Below are 24268 nucleotides of genomic sequence, written 5' to 3'. Positions count from 1 at the left end.
TTTATCAGCGCAGCCCCCCCTCGGATCGCCACATGGACCACCAGGGATGCCCACCCTGGACCACCAGGGTGGGCAAAAAAAAAAAAAAAAAAAGTCTGTAAAAAAAAAAAAAAAAAAGTGTAAAAAAAAAAAAAAAAAGCATTAAAAAAAAAAAAGATGCCAATCAGTGCCCACAAATGGGCACTGACTGGCAACATAGCTAAATCAGTGCCGCCCCAGTGTCCATTAGTGCCACCCCACATTGTCCATCAGTGCCACCCTACAGTGTCCATCAGTGCCACCCCACAGTGCCCATCCATGCCCAGTGCCCACCTATCAGTGCCCATCTGTGCCACCCATAAGTAGCCATCAGTGCCACCCATAAGTGCCGCCCATGAGTGCCCATCTGTGCCGCCTATGAGTGCCCAGTGCCGCCCATCAGTGCCCATCAGTGCCGCCCATGAGTGCCCATCATTGCCGCCCATGAGTGCCCATCAGTGCCGCCCATGAGTGCCCATCAGTTCCGCCCTGTGTGTGCCCATCAGTGCCGCCTATGTGTGCCCATCAGTGCCGCATACAAGCGCCGCCAATCAGTACCACCACATCTGTGCCCGTCAGTACTACCTCATCGATGCCCATCAGTGCCATCTCATCGGTGCCCATCAGTGCCGCCATATCAGTGCCCGTAATTGAAAGAAAGCGTACTTATTTACAAAAAAATTAACAGAAAAAAATAAAAACATATTTTTTTTCAAAATTTTCAGTCTTTTTTTAGTTGTTGCGCACAAAAAAAAATCGCAGAGGTGATCAAATACCACCAAAAGAAAGCTCTATTTGTGGGGAAAAAAGGACGCCAGTTTTGTTTGGGTACAGTGTAGCATGACCGCGCAATTGCCATTCAAAGTGCGACAGTGCTGAAAGCTGAAAATTGGCTTGGGCGGGAAGGTGTATACGTGCCCTGTATGGAAGTGGTTAAATTCACTTTTTCCGAAAAAACGGCCGTTTAAAAAATAAAAAAAGCATTGATACATGTCCCCTGGGGCAGGACTCAGGTCCCCAAACACGTTTTAGGACAAAAACTATTATATTAAAGTGGAGGTTCACCCTATAAAAAAATTCTAACACTACATCCAGCACCATGCTGCATATAAAATGTCACTGACCTTTATTTTTTTTTCCCCGTAGATATCGTTTAGCCGTGGTATTCACCGCGGCTTCCGGTTAAGGAATCCCGCGGGAGTGGGCGTTCCTATTGACATGCCAATCAATTGGCATGCTAAACGACGGCGCATACAACGCGTCACGACTTCCCGAAGGAAGCTCGGGTTGGCTCGACTCTATTCGGTGCCTGCGCACCAGCGCTGAATAGAGCCGAGCCAAGCTTCTTTTAGGAAGTCGTGACGCGCTGTGTGCGCCGTCATTTAGCATGCCAATTGATTGGCATGTCAATGTGAACGCCCACTCCCACGGGATTCCATACCCGGAAGCCGCGGTGAATACCACGGCTAAACGATATCTACGGGGAAAAAAAATAAAGGTCAGTGACATTTTATATGCAGCACGGTGCTGGATGTAGTGTTAGAAATTTTTTATAGGGTGAACCTCCACTTTAACCTTTAAAATGAACACTTTTGATTTCTCCCATAGACTTCTAAAGGGAGTTTACATATTAATTTACATATTAATTGCATTGCGCTGGCTGCTGCGCCGGTTTATGCACCTAATTAAGGATTCATCTGGCGTGCCAATTAAGCCATGAACTGGCGCAGCGCATTGCTTTTAGTAAATCAGCCCCACTGTGTGTATATATATACACACACACAGTGCTGATTTTGCAGGTTTTTGTTTTTATGATTTTTGTTTTAGATTCCGTCTCTCACATTTGAAGAGTACCTATGATAAAAATTACAGATAGTAAGGTCCCGCCGGCATGCAGATATGAAGGCACAGCAAAGGAGCCCTTCATATGGACACGGCAAGCCCCGCCGATGTCTGTGACGTCTCCCTGAAGACCCGCAAGCCGGTGGAGAAGTGAGTACCGATCAAAAGAATTTTGATCGATCAAAAAAGTGTACGTTAAAGTTAATTTCCACAGCCCTAAAATAACCCAATGGATTTTTCATATTTGAATGCTTGTTGACTGCTTTTTTGGTGATCCTAACTATAAGGACTCAAGCTAGAGCTGTGAAGGACCCATGCTATCAACAGTCCCTCAAAAGAATTGAAAAGCAGCAGGAGATCTCACTGAGGAAGCATATTCTTGCTGTTCTGTAACCAAGAAAACATTTCAGAACCATCCAACATTGTAGCCTTGCATCTATCACTACCTTTACCTCCTTTCAGGTGTACATATAAACTAAGCAAGGTGCTTGCAATAGCAGATCAACAATATATTTTTTACAATAGATATTTTTACAAAGATAAATGTATGAAATAAGGGGAGAAAATAGTATTATATTTGACAAGCAATTAAGATGCATAAAGTCCAAATATTTCCATTGAAATTAATATTTTAGATGCATACTATATAATGCAGAGAATAAAGCATTGACAACACAGGTATATTTTTGTTTGCTTCATTTGAAATTTTGATGAGCTATGCAATGCATTAAAGAAACAGCTTACCTGGATCCTGGTTTTATTTAAGCTAACAATACTTGGAGTTGACACGGGTGTTGCTGAAGCTCTCCCTGTAATAAAATATCAAATATTGATATCAGATGGAGATGTTTTATGACATGTTAACTCATCTATTCAGATAGACCTGTAGTATGTTGAAGTATCTGTAGCTCTTCTATATTACCTGTTGTGGAGACCTGGGCCTCAGCAATTTTATCAAGTGCTCTGTGTTTTTCCATAATAAATTGAGGAATACCTAAAAAGAATAAACATAAGTTTGTGTTTTAAGTAGCAATAGTGCAGCTTTATAAAGAACAAATAATAACATAATAAAGAAAATCTTTTTCAGAGGGTTGTCTAACTAAAATTCTGTTTGGCCAAATCAAACTTCTGGCAGTAGAGGGAGGTGATACATTTAACAACAGGTCTGGCATATATACGGGCCAAATGTCAGCAATAAAAATAGATACAAAGCCTAATACAATGTACATGCTGACATGGCTCTCATGTGTCCAACTTCTGATATGTCTTTTTGTTTGCAATCAGTGCATAAGTCAATTCCTACTCTTGTATTTTAGTTGTAGTTTCTAAAAATAGTCATTATACAAGTATTCAATTATTGTTGATAGAATTGCCTCTATTTCCCTATAGATGGCTGCATATAACTTTTGAAAAAACAGTAGTGGATTTCCCATGAGCTAAAGCAAAATATCCCAATAGCTGTAAGGAAAGGTTCCATCCGCTGGTAATATCTATCATTTGGCGTGTAGTACTGGGGTCCACCAGGTGTCTCCTGGCAGTTTGGAACTGTCAGGGAGCTTCTACCTGCTGGTGTTATGTCATCTTTGGGCCGCACTACTGGCGTCCACCAGCAGATGAATCCTGGCAGTGTGGTCCAGATGTTATCTTCTGCAATCAGGTGTCACCTGAGCTTGTTAGCCGGTAATAGTATAAATACCCGGCAAGTGCAAACACACACTGCCCTGGTATTGTCCTCGTGCCCTAACCTGCAGCCTGTTTACCTGAGTCCTGATTCCTGTATCCTGAACCCTAAACCTGTTGTCTTTGTTCTTGCATCCCTGGATCCTTGCCCTGCAACCTGATTCCGTCCTTGTTGTCCCTGTCCGTCTACTCCTGGCCCCCCTATCTGCTGATCTCCTGTTAATGGATGACTTTGATTCTGGTTCTCCCCTTGCTACATATGCTGGTTGGTTACTGTCACTGTTTTGGTTGTTTGGTTTGTTCACTTGTTGTATTGGTGGTGTATTCACATTTAAATGTATTTACACTTAAATAAATGTACTTTCACCTATTTCTGTTTGCGGTTTCCTCTGTTGAAGTCCACATAGTTCTGGTCACTCCTGATACATGACAATAGCATGATAAAAACCTGTAGATATTGAATAAGAGCCGATTCACACAGGCGTGACTCGTCAGGCGACTTAGCCGTCTGACACATTGCACTCCGTTCTGTATTATGGAACCATTCTAATAGGAGCAACTCAAGTCGCTCCGACTTAGAAAAAGGTTCCTGTACTACTTTGGGACGACTTCAGGGTGACTTGCATTGACTTCAATACAGAAGACATTTTGCAAGTCACCTCTAAAGTCGTGGGCAGATCGTGCTGCCCCAGTGTGAACCGGCTCTAACTCATTTTGTTTTGTTACAAATGTTGTAAACATAAGAATGATGTAGTTATTAAAAATACTATTTTATTTGTGTTATGGTCTCATTATACTGTATAATTGTAGTTTGCCAGACTAAATCTATTAGTGGTTTAGTGCACAAGGCCAATATTTGGAAGAGAGTAGAGTACATGGAACTGAAAAGTAAATGTTTTTAATGTTTCAAATTGCTTACCTGAAGGTGGGACTGTTGTCTGATTAGTAGTAGTTTCAGAAAGTTCTTTTGTTGGAATAAGGTGGTTACTGACCTCTTTTACCTTAGTAGATGTTGCAGATGTTATGGTAGGTCCTGTTGATGACAATGTAGATGATGATAATTTGAGTGTGGGGGGCACTGTTGAAAGTTGACTGGTCAATACATCAACTTTGGTGGTAACACGACTAATGATAGGAAAAGAAAGTAGGTGTGTAACTTTAGAGGTTTCTAAATTAGTTGATGGTTTAGAAAAGGTTTCCAATGGTTTTATAGTTTCAGCTGTTTTTGAGGTAGATAATAAAAGCCCAGAGGGTCTAGAAAGTGCAACTATTGAATCAGCAATTGCACGTTTTGTTGGGACTTTAGTAATTACTCTGGGTGCTGGAAAAGTTTCTGTAAAGCTTGATGTTTTATGCATTGTGGACAATGTCAAGTATTGTCCTAAATTGTTGGATACAGATATATTTGAAACTCTGATAGATTCTTCTCCTAGTGTTGAAAATGGAGTGCTTGACATTAGCATGCTTGAAGTTGCAATATATATGGTCTTTTCGTTTGAAACCATTGCACCTGCAGAAAACAATTGTGAAATCATGCTAATTGTTAGGAGATTACTTGACAGCCCTACTGAGCAGGGAAAGAAATAATCTATCACTGGATAAATAAATATACAAGAAAATCTAAAAATCTATGCACATAAGAAACAACGAGTTAGGTGATTTATCAATTCATATACAGTATACAGTAGATGTCCTCATTTATGGAAATTGGAAGAGGGAGATCAGATGTCCATATTGGCTAAAAATTGGATGAAATCCCTCCAAAATGAGGGAAGTCCATGGTAGTCACCAGGGTCCCCAGAACTAGTGTCCCCACTTGAAGATTTCCCTTTAACCCATGTTCTGGAAACCACTTTACTTTCACTTTCACTTTGAGTGATAACAGTCACCAGAACAAACGGAGAAGGAGAAAATCCCGAATAGGGACACAGGCAGCAATAAAAACACAGACAGGTATTCTAATCCCTCTCCACAAAAAAGGTTTGCCTTCTGTTATAATTTAACTTATTATATAAAATCAAAAGCCCAGATTCAAGAAGCAATTGCAATTGCTTACTTGCGCCGGTGTAACGAATTCTCCTGATTCAGAAACCTCGTTACACCGACTGCAGCCTAAAATCTGCGCGGCATAAGGCTCTTATGCCACGCAGATTTTAGGCTGCATTCTTGCGTGGGCCGCTAGGGGGCGCTCCCATTGTGATCAGCGTGTAGTATGCAAATTGCATACTACCACTGATTCACAAACTTGTGCGGGCACTGCGCAAGCCAGGTACGGAGTTTCCGTACGGCAACTTTAGCGCAAGGCTGCCCCTTCTAATAGTAGGGGCAGCCAATTCTAAAGTAAAGCCGCCGCTCCTGCGACGTGAAATTTGAATTTCACGTCGTTTGCGTAAGTGATTCGTGAATGGCGCTGCAAATTTGAAGCAAATTTGAAGCAAATTACGTCCTTGCGACGTCATTTGCCGCAATGCACGTCGGTAAAGTTTCCCGACGGAGCATGCGCTGTACGCTCGGCGCGGGAGCGCGCCTAATTTAAATGATTCCCGCCCCCGGCGGGATCATTTACATTGCGCGTGCTTACGCCGGGCAATTTTGCCAGCGCGCCCTCGCAATTTACGGAGCTACTGCTCCGTGAATCGAGGGCAGCGCAAAATATTTGCGGGGGCGCAGGGCAAAATCGTTGCCCTGCTCCCCCGCAAATATCGCGCAAATGTACCTGAATCTGGGCCACAGAAGACAAATGATCCTGAAGAATCATGCAAAAGCATTCAAAATTTTGTTTACTGCAAGGACAAGCAAGATGTAAACTGAAATAATCATATGAGGACTAGAATTTGAATACTGGAATTTTAAATCAAACCATATGACCCTGAAGGTATTATTATTATTATTATTATTATTATTATTATACAGGATCTATATAGCACCAACAGTTTGTGCAGCATTTTATAAAATGAAAGCAGACAGTAAAGTTACAATACAATTCAATACACGTGGAATCAGAGGGCCTTTCCCCTTAAAACTTTAATCTAATAGGGAAAGTCTAATAATATAAAAGGTAATAACTGTGGGGGATGAGCTGATTGAGAAAGCAAAAAGACCTTTATTAGTTAGAAGCAGTATAGGCTTCTCTCAAGAGATGGGTGTCATGGACCTTGAGATATTAAAGTGTTTCTACTTGACATATGTTACACAGGAGAGGGACATTCAATGCAAGGCTTTTGAAATGCTAAGTGGAACCAGCTTGCGAAATACCTTTTATTGTGTTCTGCAGGTTAAGAGCGGGTGTCGGAGTCAGGCCGTCTAGCTGGAACCAGGTTATTGTGTACATTGATTACCCCCTGGGGCTTCTGTCTCAATACACAAGTCTTTCTATCCAAGCTATTGGACCAATCCCTGTTGACAATTTCAAGTCCTCATTTGCATGGTCAAGGGGGACCTGAGTGAAGACTGGATATACTTTACAATTGACCAATAGGAAAGCGGTTGTTGGGAGTGGGATGTTCCAAAATTCTGTATAAAAGTGTGCTGTGTACTTGAAATAAAGAGTCCTGCTTGAACTTACATACAGCCTGCCTGGTGTTTGTTCTTAATGGGTCTGAATGGCACATAGCTGTAGTTCGGACCCCGGAACCTTGGATGACTGGACCATCAGACGCTGCAATCTGCAAGCTGACTCACTGGTAGTAGAGGAGTGTCGGGAGAGCAGGACCTGGGCGAGGAAGGATCTCGTCACATTGGTGGCAGCGGTGGGATTTGCTCTCCAGTTACTGGGACAACTCCAAACCACCACCATGAATGACCAGCTATGCAGCCTGGAAGAGAACCATGCTAAAAGACTTGCTTGAGAGCCGTGGAGGGACCGGTGGGAAGAACAAGGCCACCCTGATCATTGCGCTAGCCGAGATGGATCAGAGGGATGGTGATGCAGGACCCCGGTCAGTTGAAGACTTGTTCCAGCAGCGAGTTCAACAGCGGTTGGCATTATATGGTGCGAACCCATCAGAGACCGCCATACAGAATACCATTAGAGACCTCCAGCGGCAGGATGAGAGAGAACGAGAGCGACAACAGAGAGAACGAGAGCGGCAACAGGAGCTGAGAATTGCAGAAATACGGCGATCGGTGACAACGCCTAAAGAAGCAGCACCAAATGAAAGAAGAGGAGAGGTACAGATATCAGTAACCATGGAAGAGGAATTCAGAAGGAGGTTGCGAGAGAAGCAGATACAGCGCAGAGGACCAGTATCAGAGGAGGTCCTGCTTGGATGGTCTGATTCGATCCGCTGCGAACTCTGGAAAGAAGCGCTAGCCCGCGAGCAGCGACACCAGGGAAAAGCTCTCCCCTCCATCCATGTAAGGTACTGGTCACAGTATGAAGTACGGATGCTGTTATTGGGGGAACAACCAAAGCAGGAGTGGACAGCAGAGTTAAGCAGGCTGATCCGGGAAGAGATGCGGTTGGACGAGAGCTACAGAGCCCTCCGGTGGTATGTAGTCCAAGAGTGCCCGTGGTCAGCGGATGACAGCCCCACGGAAGGCTTTGACTATGATGGCCTGGGATTGTTGTATTGGAGGATGTCCAGGGATCCCAACTTTGGGAGCGATCGGGAGTGGCGTTGGGAGGAAATAATGGAGCACAGAGAGCGAAGACTGAATGTCCCGGAAGTGCACTGGTTACAGGAAGATTTGGAATTCCTGGCCGCTCAAGAATGGGAACTGGAAATCACCTACAAACAGCTGCTAGACTCCGCTCAGCAGCAGGGTGAGGTTCCCTTTACCTGGGACTATGAGGAAATATCAGCTGACAGTGATGAAATCCTGGCTGATGAATCAGCAGTGGAAAATCGGGAGCTTGCCATTCCCAAAGCTGAAGTGCTGACCGCACGGCCGAGCTCTGCTAACCTCTGCTCAGTACCCATAGCATCTTCTGGGTTCCATGGACAGGAGATGGTGAACCTCTATCCCCAGACACCAGTTGTAGAGACAGGGGATTTGATAGACTTTTCTGCTGAGGAAGAACAACCTGGGGAGCCTCCAGCAGAAGAGCTGGTATCAGGGCCAAACTTCACTGTGCTCTGCCCAGCACCAAGGGCAGTATTTGTGGAGTTACAAGGAACTTCCCCAGCTGAAGCGCTGGTCACAGGACAGAGGGATCAAGACCTCTGCCCCACCCCCGTGGCAGTTCCGGAGGCTCAGGGTGAGAAGATGGCAATCACTCCCCAGCCACAGATTACAGAATGTATGGACTGTTCAGAGGATGTTATGGATTATGCACCCCCAGCAGAAGTGCTGGCAACAGGGCAGAATGCTAGCCATCTCTGCCCAGCACTGGGACCAACTGTGGAGTTCCAGGGAGCCGGGGCGGTTGGCCCCCCTCCCCAGCAACAAGCTGAGGTAGTAAAGCTGTTACTCCCAGCTGAATCACTGGCAGCAGGGCAGGATGCTACTGGCTGCTGCACACAACTACAGCTTGAGCGGATATCGGTGGATGGGACTGTGGTCCCCACTCACAGCAACCCAGCGGAAGAGCTGGCAACAGAGCAGAGTGCCCCGGGCCTCTGCTCTCAACTAACAGAAGAGGGGGTTCCTGTGGTAGTGGATGGGACTCCGATCTCCACAGACACAACCCCAGAAAATGGTGCGGCACTGAGACAGGAGGATGTCGGCTTTGCTTTGCAAGCACCGGGGGATTTTTACCTAGCATCAGTGGATGGGACTGCAGTCTCCACTGGTATACCCCAGGAATGGTGGCCAGTTGGCCCAGATTCCCAATGGCATGATGAACTGAGCCCAGCCACCCTGTCTTCTCTCCAGCGGCTGAAAGGACTCCAGGGAGAAGGGCCAGTCCAGGCCTCTCCCCAGCGGCAGGCGTGTTCTCTGAGAGAGGCAGAGATTGGCTGGGTGAGTAATGCTCTCTTTGGGACAAGGTATCTGGGGTACTGGGTGGGTACCGAAATTGGGGTCTCTCCCAGTGTTAGTCTCCTGCCAAAGGGGGAGATGTGTGACAGACCTAGCCGGGACAGGGGCTTTTGGAGAGGACTGAATGTGAGCCTCTTGCCGTCCGATTATGGGCCAGGACCTCAAAACAGGAAGGCAGATGGGTCATCCCAGCACAGTCCTGGAACTTTAAGACTACTTTTCCAACATCCTCGAGTTGACCCGTTTGGGTCCCACTGCGGCTGTTGGACTGGTTCCCAGGGGAAGTAATGTCATGGACCTTGAGATATTAAAGTGTTTCTACTTGACATATGTTACACAGGAGAGGGACATTCAATGCAAGGCTTTTGAAATGCTAAGTGGAACCAGCTTGCGAAATACCTTTTATTGTGTTCTGCAGGTTAAGAGCGGGTGTCGGAGTCAGGCCGTCTAGCTGGAACCAGGTTATTGTGTACATTGATTACCCCCTGGGGCTTCTGTCTCAATACACAAGTCTTTCTATCCAAGCTATTGGACCAATCCCTGTTGACAATTTCAAGTCCTCATTTGCATGGTCAAGGGGGACCTGAGTGAAGACTGGATATACTTTACAATTGACCAATAGGAAAGCGGTTGTTGGGAGTGGGATGTTCCAAAATTCTGTATAAAAGTGTGCTGTGTACTTGAAATAAAGAGTCCTGCTTGAACTTACATACAGCCTGCCTGGTGTTTGTTCTTAATGGGTCTGAATGGCACATAGCTGTAGTTCGGACCCCGGAACCTTGGATGACTGGACCATCAGACGCTGCAATCTGCAAGCTGACTCACTGGTAGTAGAGGAGTGTCGGGAGAGCAGGACCTGGGCGAGGAAGGATCTCGTCACAATGGGGTTTTAAGGTGGATAGAGTAGGAGCTAGTTGGTTAGATTGGGATAAGGAGTTCTAGAGGATGGAAGAAGCTATGTAGAAGTCCTGGACGACGTGAGCATGGGAGAAGGTGATGAGCTAGAGAGCCGGTCTTGTAAGGATCGTAGAGAATGGTTTGGTTGGTATTTAGAGACAATGGTGATGTAGCTGGGGCTTAGTTTGTAAGTTGTTGTTAGTATTTATAATTTTATTCACTGGGTGGGAGGAAGCCAATGGAGGGATCTACATAAAGGGTAGCACACACTATGGGTGAGGTAAAACATGAGGGAGTATGGCATGGAAGGAACAGGGGAGAATCCATGTTTATTGATTATTGGCTGAGCTGGTGGTTTGATTTTTTTCTTCCCAGACACTGAATGGTTCCAGGGTTACACCTAGCACCCTAGGACTGATAGTTGTGCCATCAATCTCAACAGAAAAGATAGGGAAAGGGGCACGAAAGGGAGGAAATAATATCAGCTCAGTTTTGGATAGATTGATGCTGATAAAGGGTATATATAGTTGTTAAAGCAGATCGAAGGACCCTGAAGGTATTTTATTTGTTAAAGCAGATCTAAACCCAAAAACAAAAATGTGATTCTGCATATTGCATCCTAAATGTAAGTTCACCTTTAGGGGCATGTGACATGCACTGTTAAATTGGGTAAATGTAAAGTTATGCACTTGGGGGCTAAAAATATTAGACATGTGCATTCGTTTTCGTCTGAATGCATTATCTTTCCGAAAGTAGGGTATTTTCGTTATCGTTTTAACAAACGAAAACGAATGCGCAGAAACCGAAATCCGAAAGATCCGACATAAAAAAAATAAATAAATTGTTTTTGTTGCTACAACAGTTCGATATAGATAGGAGATTCAACATGATGCTGACAATAGCAATCTGTGTCTATCGAACCTGTGGTCGAATGTGCCTAAGCTTAACTCTATTAGTCCAAGATTATTCTACATAGAGAGGAAAGATTTGACATAGAGAGAAAATAATCGACATTATAGAGACAGTGTTGGGGTAGACCATTCGACATGAACATGAAGATTCGACGAAGCAGAGAAAAACATACAAATGTTGAATCTGTCATTGAAGGCTTATGGTGTCTGTCGAAAGTTCTAAGAAGATTCGACAAGCAGCTAAATTGTACGACGCTGCAATCATACATTTTTGGTCAAATGCTCTGCCCATAGGCTATAGAAGAATTTGAATGTTAGTTGACTAATAACAATAATTCATAAATATAATTATTACTAGTGTCATCCAACATTAGAATTCTTCTATATCTGGAATATGCAGTTTAGTTTTGGGCAGCAGTTCACAAAAATAATATTGGGTAACTGGAGAAAGTGCAGAGAAGAGCAACCAAACTGATAAGAGACATGGAGCTCAGCTATGAGGAGAGATGAGCTGAACTGAACATATTCTCTCTTGAGAAGAGGATATTAAGGAGACATATGATCAATATTTATAGAAACATAAGGGGCCCATATAGTGAACTTATTCACCTTAAAGCATAGCTCCACCCAAAAGGTGAAGTTCTGTTTTAAGGACTCGTTCCCCCGCTCCTCTTGAACAATTGGCACTTTTGAGGAGTGAGGGGGGGGACCTAATTTTTACAGGTACTTGCTTCCCACTTCCACTCGGAAATGGAAGTTCTACTCCTTCTCTGCAGTTTTCTGGGACACTGACGGGTCCCAGAAGACTGCATCAACCATTCACAATGTGCAGCGTGACTCTTGCTTGTTCAGTGAGCTCCCGGCTATGAAGCTGCAAGCTGTGAAGATGCAGGCACCAGGGACCAATAACAGTGGGTGACACCGACTGGGGTGAACACACCGCTGGATCCTGGGACAGATGAGTGGCGGTTTTTAAAAGTCAGCAGCTACAGTTTTTGTAGCTGCTGACTTAAATTTTTTTCCACAGGTGTCTGAAATTCCTCTTGAAGGTCATCAAAGAGGACAGGGGGGCACTCCTTATGTCTGGAGGAAAATATATTTTATCTCCGAATACAGAAGGGCTTCTTCACAGTAAGAGCTGTGAAAATGTGGAATAGACTCCCTTAAGAGCCAGTTCTGTCCAGGTCAGTAGATTGTTTAAAAAAAAAACTTTGGAAAAAAAAACCTTCCTGATTCCCAAACAGGCAATCAGGAAGGGTTTTTTTTTGCTTTCCTCAAGATCAACTGTTGGTATAGGATAGTGTAAATGGAGATTTTCTATTTGTTTGTGTGTTTTTTTGTTTCTGTGTTGGTTAAACTGGATATCTTTTTTCAAACAGATTAACTATGTATTATATACATGCTACACCCATATTTGCACCCACCTTCCACTGCTGGAGCGCTCCTCTCTCTGACAGCAGGTGGGGGAATCTTTTCCCTGCACCCACTGTCACACAGCCTTGTCATTCATTCACAGAAATGTGTGAATGAATGAACTACAAGCCCAGTCTTCCACCATGGCTCACAGACTTGTAGTATCAATAAACACAAACCCTCAACCATTTGTTAACCCACAGAATATAAATGACAACTGTAATCTGAATGGTTGTTTTGGACAAATAAGTACACTAATATGTCTGACACTACAGTTTCTTACAGATTATCACATAGCTCATTTTACAATTTTGCAGTATTCAAAGAGAGATAAGGAGAACAATACTATACCCATAGTAGGTTTTGTGGTTTCAAAACATGACATTTCTTCTGTTCCATTTAATCCACATTTTATACTTATACAGTCTTCAGGCCCTTCCTTCAGATGCATGATTTCACCAATTTTCATTGCCAGTCCTTGATATTCACAGTTACATGCTGAACAGTAGTTTAAAAATATGAAATTATGTGAGATACTGTATAACAAAGATATTTTTAATTTTCTAGATTTTTAGATGGTCAACCATGAATGTGATTTTGTTATTTATTCTGCTTTATCTGATACTAAACATACAGTCATGGCCGAAATTGTTGGCACCCCAGAAATGTTTCCAAAAAATCAAGTATTTCTTACAGAAAAGTATTGCAGTAACCAGGGCCGCTCATAGGCCAGTACAACTGGCCCTGTTGTACCGGGCCCGGCCAGCAGGGGGGCCCGGCAACCTGATCAGATGAGTAATTTAATGTAAAAAACAAAAACAAAATAATCCTCTATCCATGTCCCTTAACGTCGATCTGCCAACAGTAACAGCCAACCCACCCCCATTTATATTTGACATTTTTTTTTTCGGATCGCTAATTGAAGTATTAGGTGGCGGCAGGAAGGACTAGTTTGTGTATTTCGGGCATGGAAGAATACCTCGTCCGCGCCCGCTCCTCCTGCTGGATCAAGTCCCGGCCAGCGCGTCACCTGGCGCCGCAGAGTGATGCCTTCCTGCCTCTGACTCTCTCCGCGTGACGTGAGAAGTAGCAGCAAGGCGCTCAAGACCCTCAAGACCAGGCAGCTGCAACCATCAAGGAAGAAGTGATGCCTTGGGCCCAGGCAGCTAAAAACACAGGTGTGTGTGCTTGGGGGGAGGCTTCAAGATCTACATGAGACCGGATCGCTCTTACTGTAGATCGCATGGCACTGTACACACACCACACCCTATACACAATTGTTTCTGCTGGGAGGTGAGCACTGAGCAGCCTTTGGAGGAGATGGGGGCGCTGTGTGTGTGTGTACAGTGCAATCCAATCTACAGTAAGAACGATCTGGTCTCATGTACTATAAAGACCAGCACTCTGACAGGAGGGGAGAACAAAACACAGCACACCTCTTCCTGGCATTGGGAGGGATTTAGGGAGGGCGATATGTGTGAGGAGGAAGAATAGGGGGATATGTGCTGGGAGGAGAGATGGGGGGGGCAGGGGGGTAATTTAGAGGGGGTTGTGCTAGGAGGGGGGATTTTTGTTTGAAAATGTGTGCACGGGGCCCCGTCAGGTAGGCTGTATGGGGCCCCGTGATTTATATAAGCGGCCCTGGCAGTAACACATGTTTTGCTATACACATGTTTATTCCCTTTGTGTGTATTGGAACAAAACAAAAAAAGGGAGGAAAAAAAGCTAATTAGACATAATTTCACACAAAACTCCAAAAATGGGCTGGTCAAAATTATTGGCACCCTTAACCACTTAAGACCCGGACCTTTATGCAGGTAAAGGACCCAAGGTGTTTTTACAATTTGGCACTGCGCTGCTTTAACTGGTAATTGCGTGGTCATGCAATGTTGTACTGAAACAAAATTTGCGTTATTTTCTTTCCACAAATAGAGCTTTCTTTTGATGGTATTTGATTGCCTCTGCGATTTTTCTTTTTTGCGATATAAATGGAAAAAACGATTTTTTTTTTTTTTTTTTATATTTTCTACTTTTTGTTATAAGAAAAATCGAATAAACTCAATTTTAGTAAAACATTTAGGCCAAAATGTATTCAGACTTGTGTCTTTAGTAAAAAAAATTGCAATAAGCGCAAAAGTTATAGCACATAGTACATAGTACATTTTCTGGAATTTACACAGCTTTTAATTTATGACTGCCTATCTAATTTCTTGAGGTGCTAAAATGGCAGGGCAGTACAAAACCCCCCTAAATGACCCCATTTTGGAAAGTAGACACCCCAAGGAAATTGCTGAGAGGCATGTTGAGTCCATTGAATATTTTTTTTTTCCCAAGTGATTGAATAATGACAAAAAAAAAAAAAATCACTAAATGATATATTGCTCACACATGCCAATGGTTATATGTGGAATTGCACCCCAAAATACATTCTGCTTCTTCTCCTGAGTACAGGGATACCACATGTTTGGGACTGTTTGTGAGCCTAGCCGCGTACGGGACCCCGAAAACCAATCACCACCTTCAAGATTTCTAAGGACATACATTTTTTATTTCACTCCTCACTACCTATCACTACCTATCACAGTTTTGAAGGCCATAAAATGCCAAGATGGCACACAACCCCCCCAAATGACCCCATTTTGGAAAGAAGACACCCCAAGCTATTTGCTGGGAGGCATGTTGAGCCCATTGAATATTAATTTTTTTTGCCCCAAGTGATTAAATAATGACCACAATTTTTTTTTACAAAAGTTGTCACTAAATGATTTATTGCTCACACATGCCATGGGCATATGTGGAATTACACCCCAAAATACATTCTGCTGCTTCTCCTGAGTACAGGGATACCACATGTGTGGGACTTTTTGGGAGCCAAGATGCGTACGGGACCCCGAAAACCAAGCACTGCCTTCAAGAATTCTAAGGGCATACATTTTTGATTTCACTCCTCACTACTCATCACAGTTTCGAAGGCCATAAAATTCCAAAATAGCATAAAACCCCCCCAAATGACCCCATTTTGGAAAGTAGACACCCCAAGCTATTTGCTGAGAGACAAGGGGCCAGATTCACAAAAGAGATACGACGGAGTATCTCAGATACTCCGTCGTATCTCTCAGAGTATCTATGCGACGGATTCATAGAATCAGTTACGCATACAGTAGATAGCCCTAAGATCCGACAGGTGTAATTGTTTTACACTGTCGGATCTTAGGATGCAATACCGCGGCCGCCGCTGGGGGGAGTTTGCGTCGTAAACCAGCGTCGGATATGCAAATTAGGAGTTACGGCGATCCACAACGGTTTTTCGCATTCGCTACGTCGCTGCTAGTCTAGTTTCCTGTCGCAAAGTTAGTCGTTGTTTTGGGTGCCCTAACTTTACACATCACTCGTATGTGCTGTATAAAGTATGGCCGTCATTCCCGCGTCGAAATTTAAAAATTCACGTCGTTTGCGTAAGACGTCCGGGAATACGGAAGTACGCTACGCACGTCGCCGTTCGAAAAAATGACGTCAGTTCGCGCAAAGCACGGCAGGAATTTCAAAACGGAGCATGCGCAGTAGGTCCAGCGCGGAAGCGCGCCTAATTTAAATGGCACACGCCCCTTTAAATTAAGCGGGCTTACGCCGGAGGCCGCCAGCGTAGGTTTTCATTGCAAGTGCTTTGTGAATCAGCACTTGCGATGAAAACTTGCGGCGTTACGCCGCCGCACTTCTACGTGAATCTGGCCCATAGTGAGTATTTTACGGCTTGCATTTGTTTTTGAAAATGAAGAAAGAAAAAAAAAATGTTTTATTTTCTTTTTTAAATTTTCAAAACTTTGTGACAAAAAGCGAGATCTGCAAAATACTCACCATACCTCATACCCCATAGCTCAGGAGCTGTGGTTTAGAGCCATTGAAGGCATGTGAGACGGAGGATCTATTCAGCTGACCTGCAGGATAACCTCATCTTATAAGCTTGTTTGACCCCTCTGAGAAGGGTGGTCACAGGCTTTTTGGTAAGGCCCCGTACACACGTCCGAGGAACTCGACGTGCCAAACACATCGAGTTCCTCGTCGAGTTCAGTGTGGAAGCCGCCGAGGAGCTTGGCGGGCCGACTTTCCTCATTGAACAACGAGGAAATAGAGAACATGTTCTCTTTTCGGCCCGACGAGTTCCTCGTCGGCTTCCTCGATGAAAAGTGTACACACGACCGAGTTTCTCGGCAGAATCCAGCTCCGACCGAGTTTCTGGCTGAATTCTGCCGAGAAACTCGGTCGTGTGTACGGGGCCTAAGCCTTTAATTTTACTACTAGGTGATGGGCTGACTTCACGTTTTGTTTGGAATCATTTAACCTACACTGGATGCACAGTTTTCCTCTAAATCCTTTTCTTTGGACTTTCATCTGCTGATTCATTGGACTTATTGTTGTTTTTTTTTTTTCACTGAACATTCACCATTATATTTAATATATGCCCTCAGCATATATCTTATGATCCTCACATTATTGATTTTGATTGTCATAATGTATGACTATTGATTTATTCACTTTGATTTATTTCCAGCGCTACACTGTTTGTATATATGTTTCTTTTGACTTGGTATCAAGGTTTTAGTGTTCAGCTGCAAAAACAAGTGCAACCTCCTTAGTATAGTAAACAAGGTGAACAATATTTATTAATGATTAAAAACGCACTTCCAAAAGCAGTAAAAGTCAAAGCTGTTGCCTCTGAAGCCCAAAGTCACTGTGGAATTCCCCTGCTAAAATTGGGCTACCAGGCCCTTAAACTAAAGTTCCTGTTGGCTGTGAACTCACTGAAAACACATCATCCCTGCGGCCGGGAGATGCTGCAGGGATGTATTCCCAAGGGAGGGGGTGAGCACCCTGACTAACCCCCAGCCAGAACAGCTCAGATGATGGGGGCAAGCTTACTGAGGAGAAACAGGAAGTGAGAAATTCAGACAAAGAAAAAACATTTAGAAGAGAAATTGAAGGAAAAGGTAAGTGAACCAACAATGCACTAGCTCAAGGATATGCAATTAGCGGACCTCCAGCTGTTGCAGAACTACAAGTCCCATGAGGCATAGCAAGTCTCTGACACTCACAAACATGACACCCAGAAGCAAAGGCATGATGTGACTTGTAGTTTTGCAACAGCTGGAGGTCCGCTAATTGCATATCCCTGCACTAGCCTAAAGGAACCTATTTAGAAAATAAAAACAATCCTTTACAACCCCCTTAATGTGTTAGAATGGCACGCTCAAAGTCCAGACCTAAATCCAATTGAGAATCTGTGGCAGTACTTGAAAATTGCTGTTCACAAAAGTTCTCCATCCAATCTAATAGAGCTTAAACTATTTTGCAAAGATTGGGCAAAAAATGTCTCTCTCTAGATGTGCAAACAGGGCCGCCATCAGGGGGGTACAGGCAGTACACCTGCAGGGGCCCGGAGGCCCACAGGGCCCCAGATGGCAACCACTCTTTTTTTTATTTATTTTTTATAAAAAATATATATATTTTTTAATATATATATATATATATATATATATATATTTTTAAAGGGCCAAAATTTTTTTTTAGGGGTCCGGAGGTTATTATTATTATTATTATTATTATTATTATTAAAGGGCCCAGAGGTCCCCAGGGCCCCAGATGGCAACCCCCTTTTGTTTTCTTTTTAGTTATTTATATATATATATATATATATATATATATATATATATATATATATATATATATATATATATATATATATATATATATATATATATATATATATATATATATATTTTTTTAATTAAAGGGCTCAGAGTGGCATGTGGCAAACTCCCTTTTTTTTTATAAATGTTTATTTTTGTTATATATATATATATTATTTTTTTTAAAGGGCCCAGAGGTCCCCAGGGCCCTGGATGGAAATTCCCCCTTTTTTTTTTTTTTTTATAAATGTTTTTTTTTTATATTTGTTTTTATTTATTTTTTATTAAAGGGCCCAGAGGTCTATATATATATATATATATATATATATATATAGCCAGATTCAGAAAGACTTACGACGGCGTATCAGTAGATACGCGGTCGTAAGTCCGAATGCGCGCCGTCGTATATTTAAGCGTATTCTCAAACTGAGATACGCTTCTCTGTTGCTAAGATACGACCGGCGTAAGTCTCCTACGCCGTCGTATCTTAGCTGCATATTTACGCTGGCCGCTAGGGGCGTGTACGTGGATTTACGCCTAGAATATGTAAATTAGCAAGATACACCGATTCGCGAACGTACTTGCGCCCGATACGCTGTTTACGTAAGGCGTTTTTCCCGGCGTAAAGATAAACCACCAAAAATATGGCGCAGCCCATGCAAGGTATGGACGATGGAACAGCCGTCGTATTTTATATCGTTTGCGTAAGCGTACGTGAATGGGGCTGGGCGTAGGTGACTTTCAAGTCGAAAGCATTGAGTATTTCCGACGTGATTCTGAGCATGCGCGCGCATGCGCCGTACAAATGGCCCTCATTTACATTGGATCACGGGTAATTTACATGGAGCACGCCCCCTACCTGCCAATTTTGAATTAGGCGGGGTTACGCCGGGCCGTTTGCGCTACGCCAAAGTAACTTAGGAGGCAAGTGCTTTGTGAATACAGTACTTGCCTCACTATGTTACGTCGGCGTAGTGCAAATGGGATGCGCTACGCTGGCATAAAGATACGCGCCTCTATGTTTATCTGGCCAATAGGGCACAGAGGTCCCCAGAGCCCCAGATGGCAACACCCCTTTTTTTAAAAAAAATATACATATATTTTTTATATATATTTTTTATTTCTTTTTTTTCTTTTTATTAAAGGGCCCAGAGGTCCCCAAGGCCCTGGATGGCTTTTTTGTAAAAGGCCCCCCTGCGCTTCTCAATTTGCGGCCCCCCCCCCCCCCCGGTTCTCTGCTCCAGGGGGCCCATGCCTGAAGCTGTGTAAGGGGCCCCATATTTCCTGATGGCGGCCCTGTGTGCAAAGCTGGTAGACTTGCAGCTATAATTGCAGCGAAAGGTTGTTCTACAAAGTATTGACTCAGGGGGGCTGAATACAGATACACGCCACACTTTTAACATATTTATTTGTAAAAAAAATTGAAAACCATTTATCATTTTCCTTCCACTTCACAATTATGTGCTACTTTGTGTTGGTCTATCACATAAAATCCCAATAAAATAAATTTACATTTCTGGTTGTAACATGACAAAATGTGGAAAATTTCAAGGTGTATGAATATGTTTTCAAAGCACTGTATGTGTATATATATATTGAACCCAGACAAATTATCTCACCTTTATTGCTTTTTACCCTCATCCTTAATAAGATATTGTTGCTTTGCCTTAATATTATTGCTTTCTATCCTTATCCTTTGTATTGTTTTTACTTTATCAAAGGTATACATTGGGATGCATCACAGAGTATTCTATTTGTACAGTCATACTTACGTTTTCCACCACAATGTGAAAGCCCATAATATGACATTTCTCTAGCAAAATCCCTAGGGCTCGGGTCACACCTGCATGTTGCCAGAACATGTACAGAAATGCACATTTCCTCACACACTCCTGGAAACACAGGAGCAAATGCACTCACAAAAACACGTGAGCGTGACAAGTGCCACAAAATGTGCAAACCGGACCACGGAAATTGCTTCATGAGCTACTGCTGAAATCAGTGGACTGCCCTATGTGTGTCACATGAATAACATGTTAAAAAAAGTATTATTTCAAAATTATAGGTGTGAATGGGGCCTTAAAGGGATTGTAAAGGAAATGTTTTTTTTTTTCTCCCATAAATAGCTTCCTTTACCTTAGTGCAGTCCTCCTTCACTTACCTCAATCCTTCGATTTTGTTTTTAAATGTCCTTATTTCTTCTGAGAAATCCTCACTTCCTGTTCTTCTGTCTGTACCTACACACAGTAATGCAAGGCTCTCTCCCTGGTGTGGAGAAAGCCTCTTGAGAGGGGAGGGGGCGAGCAGGAGTGTCAGGACGCCCACTAACACACAGCTCCTTTCTCTATCTGCAAAGTAGAGAGTGTCCTGACCTTCCTGCTCGCCCCCTCCCCCCTCAAGAGGCTTTCTCCACACCAGGGAGAAAGCCTTGCATTACGGTGTGTAGTTACAGACAGAAGAACAGGAAGTGAGGATTTCTCAGAAGAAATAAGGACATTTAAAAGCAAAATGAAAGGATGAGGTAAGTGAAGGAGGACTGCACTAAGGTAAAGGAAGCTATTTAGGGAAAAACATTTTTACCTTTACAACCCCTTTAAGATTGCTAAAATATTTTGACAAACAGCATCAGCAAGATCAGCAGCTAGTCGAGGAAGTTATTTAGAGCAACTTAAAGTGGAGTTCCACCCATAAATATAACATTACATCAGTAGTTTTAAAAAAATGTCATTAGTCCTTTACGAAATTTTTTTTTTTTTTAGATGCCTTCAAAGTGTTGTTGCTAGGCAGAATAGTTAATCTTCCCACTTCCTGCTCCTAGGTGCTTAATGCTTCCTAACCTACACCGCACAGACTCCTGGGAATGTAGTGGGTGTAACTTTCCATGAGTCTGTGCATTCCCCAGTCTCAAAGAATCATGTGACTTGGACAGCACAGGTGCTGAAACCTGATCTGACACTGCTTGTGCAGCACAGAGCATGTGCGAGTTTTGCAAGGCTGAAATCCAGGAAGTCATACAGTCTGGCTTCATGATGCCCACACTTAAGATGGCCCCAGTCAATTTCTATTTTATAAAGTGTCTAAATGCTCTAACAACCTAACAAAACGGGCCTAAGGCCCCATACACACCATAGAATCTATCCGCAGATAAATCCCATCAAATGGGTTTCTGCGGATAGATCCTATGGTGTGTACACGCCAACGGATATTTATCCGCAGATAAATCTCCCCTGGGATGGATTTCCAGCAGATGGATATTTGCTGACATGCACAACAAATCCATCTGCTGGAATCCATTCCAACGGATGGATCCGCTCGTCTGTACAGACTTACCGGATCCATCCGTCTAAAGGGATTCCCCGCACGCGTCGTAATGATTTGACGCATGCGTGGAATTCCTTATATGACAGCGTCGCGCCCGTCGCCGCGTCATAATAGCGGCGACGGCGCGACACGTCATCGGCAGAGGATTTCAGCGCGGATTTCAATGCGATGGTGTGTACACGCCATCGCATAGAAATCCTCTGAAATCCACGAGAGGATTTATCCGCGGATACGGTCCGCTGGACCGTATCTGCGGATAAATCCTCTCGTGTGTATGGGGCCTCAGTTTACAGACTAACTTTACTAGAATACATTAAGCTTGTGTATTACAGGGGTATTTATATTTAAAAAGTGAAATTGTGGCCGGAACTCTGCTTTAACAGCATGGCTACAGATGTAAATATAGTTGTATCCACAGTCTAGCACAACCTAACTAGCCAAATCAAATGCCGCCCCAAGAATACATAATCATTTTGTGTACAAGCCTGTCTTAAAGCGGAGGTTCACCCAAATAACATTTTTCTCAGAACAACTTCTTTAGACTTCTAACATGTACAGTCCACAATTTTTTATTTTTTTTTACGCTGTACATACCTTATAATCTATCTTTTCATTCCGGCTTCCGGGTACTTCTCCCCGCGGGAGTAGGCGTTTCCAAGCTGAGGAGGCATGTCATCTGGGAGGTCGCCCAGATGATTGACGTCTTTTCAGCAAAAAATCCCCACCGGGGGATAAGGCCCTGCCCCCCGTATTGCGTAGGCACGTCCGAGTCACGGCGTTTCCGAAAGAAGCCTGCGCCGTATAGAGCCAACTAGCAGATCTGCATGTTCTCCGCGGGGAGAAGTACCCGGAAGCCGGAATGAAAAGATAGATTATAAGGTATGTACAGCGTAAAAAAAAAAAAATGCGGACTGTACATGTTAGAAGTCTAAAGAAGTTGTTCTGAGAAAAATGTTATTTGGGTGAACCTCCGCTTTAAGCAATTATAAAAATATCTTGATCCCACATATACTTTATCACAGATGTTATATTGTGCCACTGCCTACATTTTTGAAGCTAAAAAACAAACCTAGTGCTCATAGGCACAACATAACCCCTCAGGATTTTGAGGACAGACCAGGTGAGTATTTAAAAAGTATTGTTTTTTTTTTAGAAACAAAAGCCTAACGTAAACGGCGTATCTGTACTGCGTCGGCCGGGCGTACGTTCGTTAATTCGCGTATCTAGCTGATTTACATATTTCTAGGCGTAAATCTGCGTACACGCCCCTAGCGGCCAGCGTAAATATTCCATCTAAGATACGACGGCGTAGGAGACTTACGCCGGTCGGATCTAATACAAATCTATGCGTAACTGATTCTAAGAATCAGGCACATAGATACGACGGCTCGGACTCAGAGTTACGACGGCGTATCTGGAGATACGCCGGCGTAACTCGTACGAGAATCCGGGCCTCTATCTTTTTTGTCTCCCACAGACAGAAAGCCATTAATCTAAGGCAGTGATGGCGAACCTTGGCACCCCAGATGTTTTGTAACTACATTTCCCATGATGCTCAGCTACTCTGAAGAGTGCATGAGCATCATGGGAAATGTAGTTCCAAAACATCTGGGGTGCCAAGGTTGGCCATCACTGGTCTAAGGTATCTTTTACTCTTTGGCCGACCTTATACTAACAGGAGTGGTCACTCCTATCAGTGGGAGTTCTTGCAGTCACACTGAGCACATCCAGCTCCTGCCCTTTGTTGTTTGGTGCCTTGTTATCTCAAAGCTTACCATCTGTCCCACCGTGCCAATTCCATCCCTGCCAGGTCCCCCTCATGGTTCATTGGTGATCGGCTCATGCAAGTGAGTATCAGCTTTTCATGCCTTTTTTTTGTACTTGCATGGATGTTCTATTCCATGCAATAGTTTATCAATGTTAAAATTGTACTTTTATACTAATGTCTAAATAGGTTCATTTTATACACATATGTATGCTTTAGATGACATTTTTATTCTATGAAGAAAGACCTAGGGGTCTGAAACCTGTCAGGTGTCATCTCCTACAGCTACGTGCAATAGCCCTTCATACCAGAGGGCATTCATGCCTGTATTTTCGTATTGCAATTGATCTTACTTTTTTCTACTTTATAGATTATCAAATGTTTCTAATAAACAATATTTTTTAAATACTCACCTGGTCTGTCCTCAAAATCCTGAGGGGTTATGCTGTGCCTATGAACACTAGGGGCCAGATTCACAGTTGTAATACGCCGGCGTATTTTCAAATTTGCTGCGTCGTAGCGTTGTTTTGAATCCTCAAAACAAGTTACAACGGCTTTAGGCTTCGATCCGACAGGCGTATGGCTTTGTACGCCTTCGTATCGTAGGTGTAATTTTCCGGCGGACGCTGGGTTGAGTTTGCGTCGTTTTCCAGCGTCGGGTATGCAAATTAGCTGATTACGGCGATCCACGAAGGTACGCGCGTTCGTCGCATTCTCTTACGTCGTTGCTAGTTGGCTTTTCCCGTCATAAAGTTGCGGCTACTATTTCATGGCTTATATTTAGACAGCCCATGTTAAAGTATGGCCGTCGTTCC

At 43.5% G+C, this 24268-nt stretch overlaps 1 protein-coding gene across 1 annotated transcript in view; it reads right to left on the bottom strand.

The window, feature by feature from the left end:
* Positions 1–2448: 2448 nt before the first annotated feature.
* The window catches only part of LOC120916794 (mucin-2-like), a 46114-nt gene continuing 24294 nt past the window's right edge, over positions 2449–24268 (bottom strand). Inside the window, exons 7-10 of the mRNA XM_040327731.1 lie at positions 4460–4665; positions 2783–2854; positions 2605–2669; positions 2449–2502 (exon numbers count right to left, since the gene is read on the bottom strand). Of these exons, the coding sequence (XP_040183665.1) occupies positions 2449–2502; positions 2605–2669; positions 2783–2854; positions 4460–4665 (397 nt within the window). The remainder of the gene's footprint in view (positions 2503–2604; positions 2670–2782; positions 2855–4459; positions 4666–24268) is intronic.

Source organism: Rana temporaria, chromosome 11 (genome assembly GCF_905171775.1).
Source record: "Rana temporaria chromosome 11, aRanTem1.1, whole genome shotgun sequence".
Classification (NCBI taxonomy): domain Eukaryota; kingdom Metazoa; phylum Chordata; class Amphibia; order Anura; family Ranidae; genus Rana; species Rana temporaria.
Note: the sequence above shows the minus strand (reverse complement) of the source record. Positions and strands in the feature narration are given on the sequence as shown.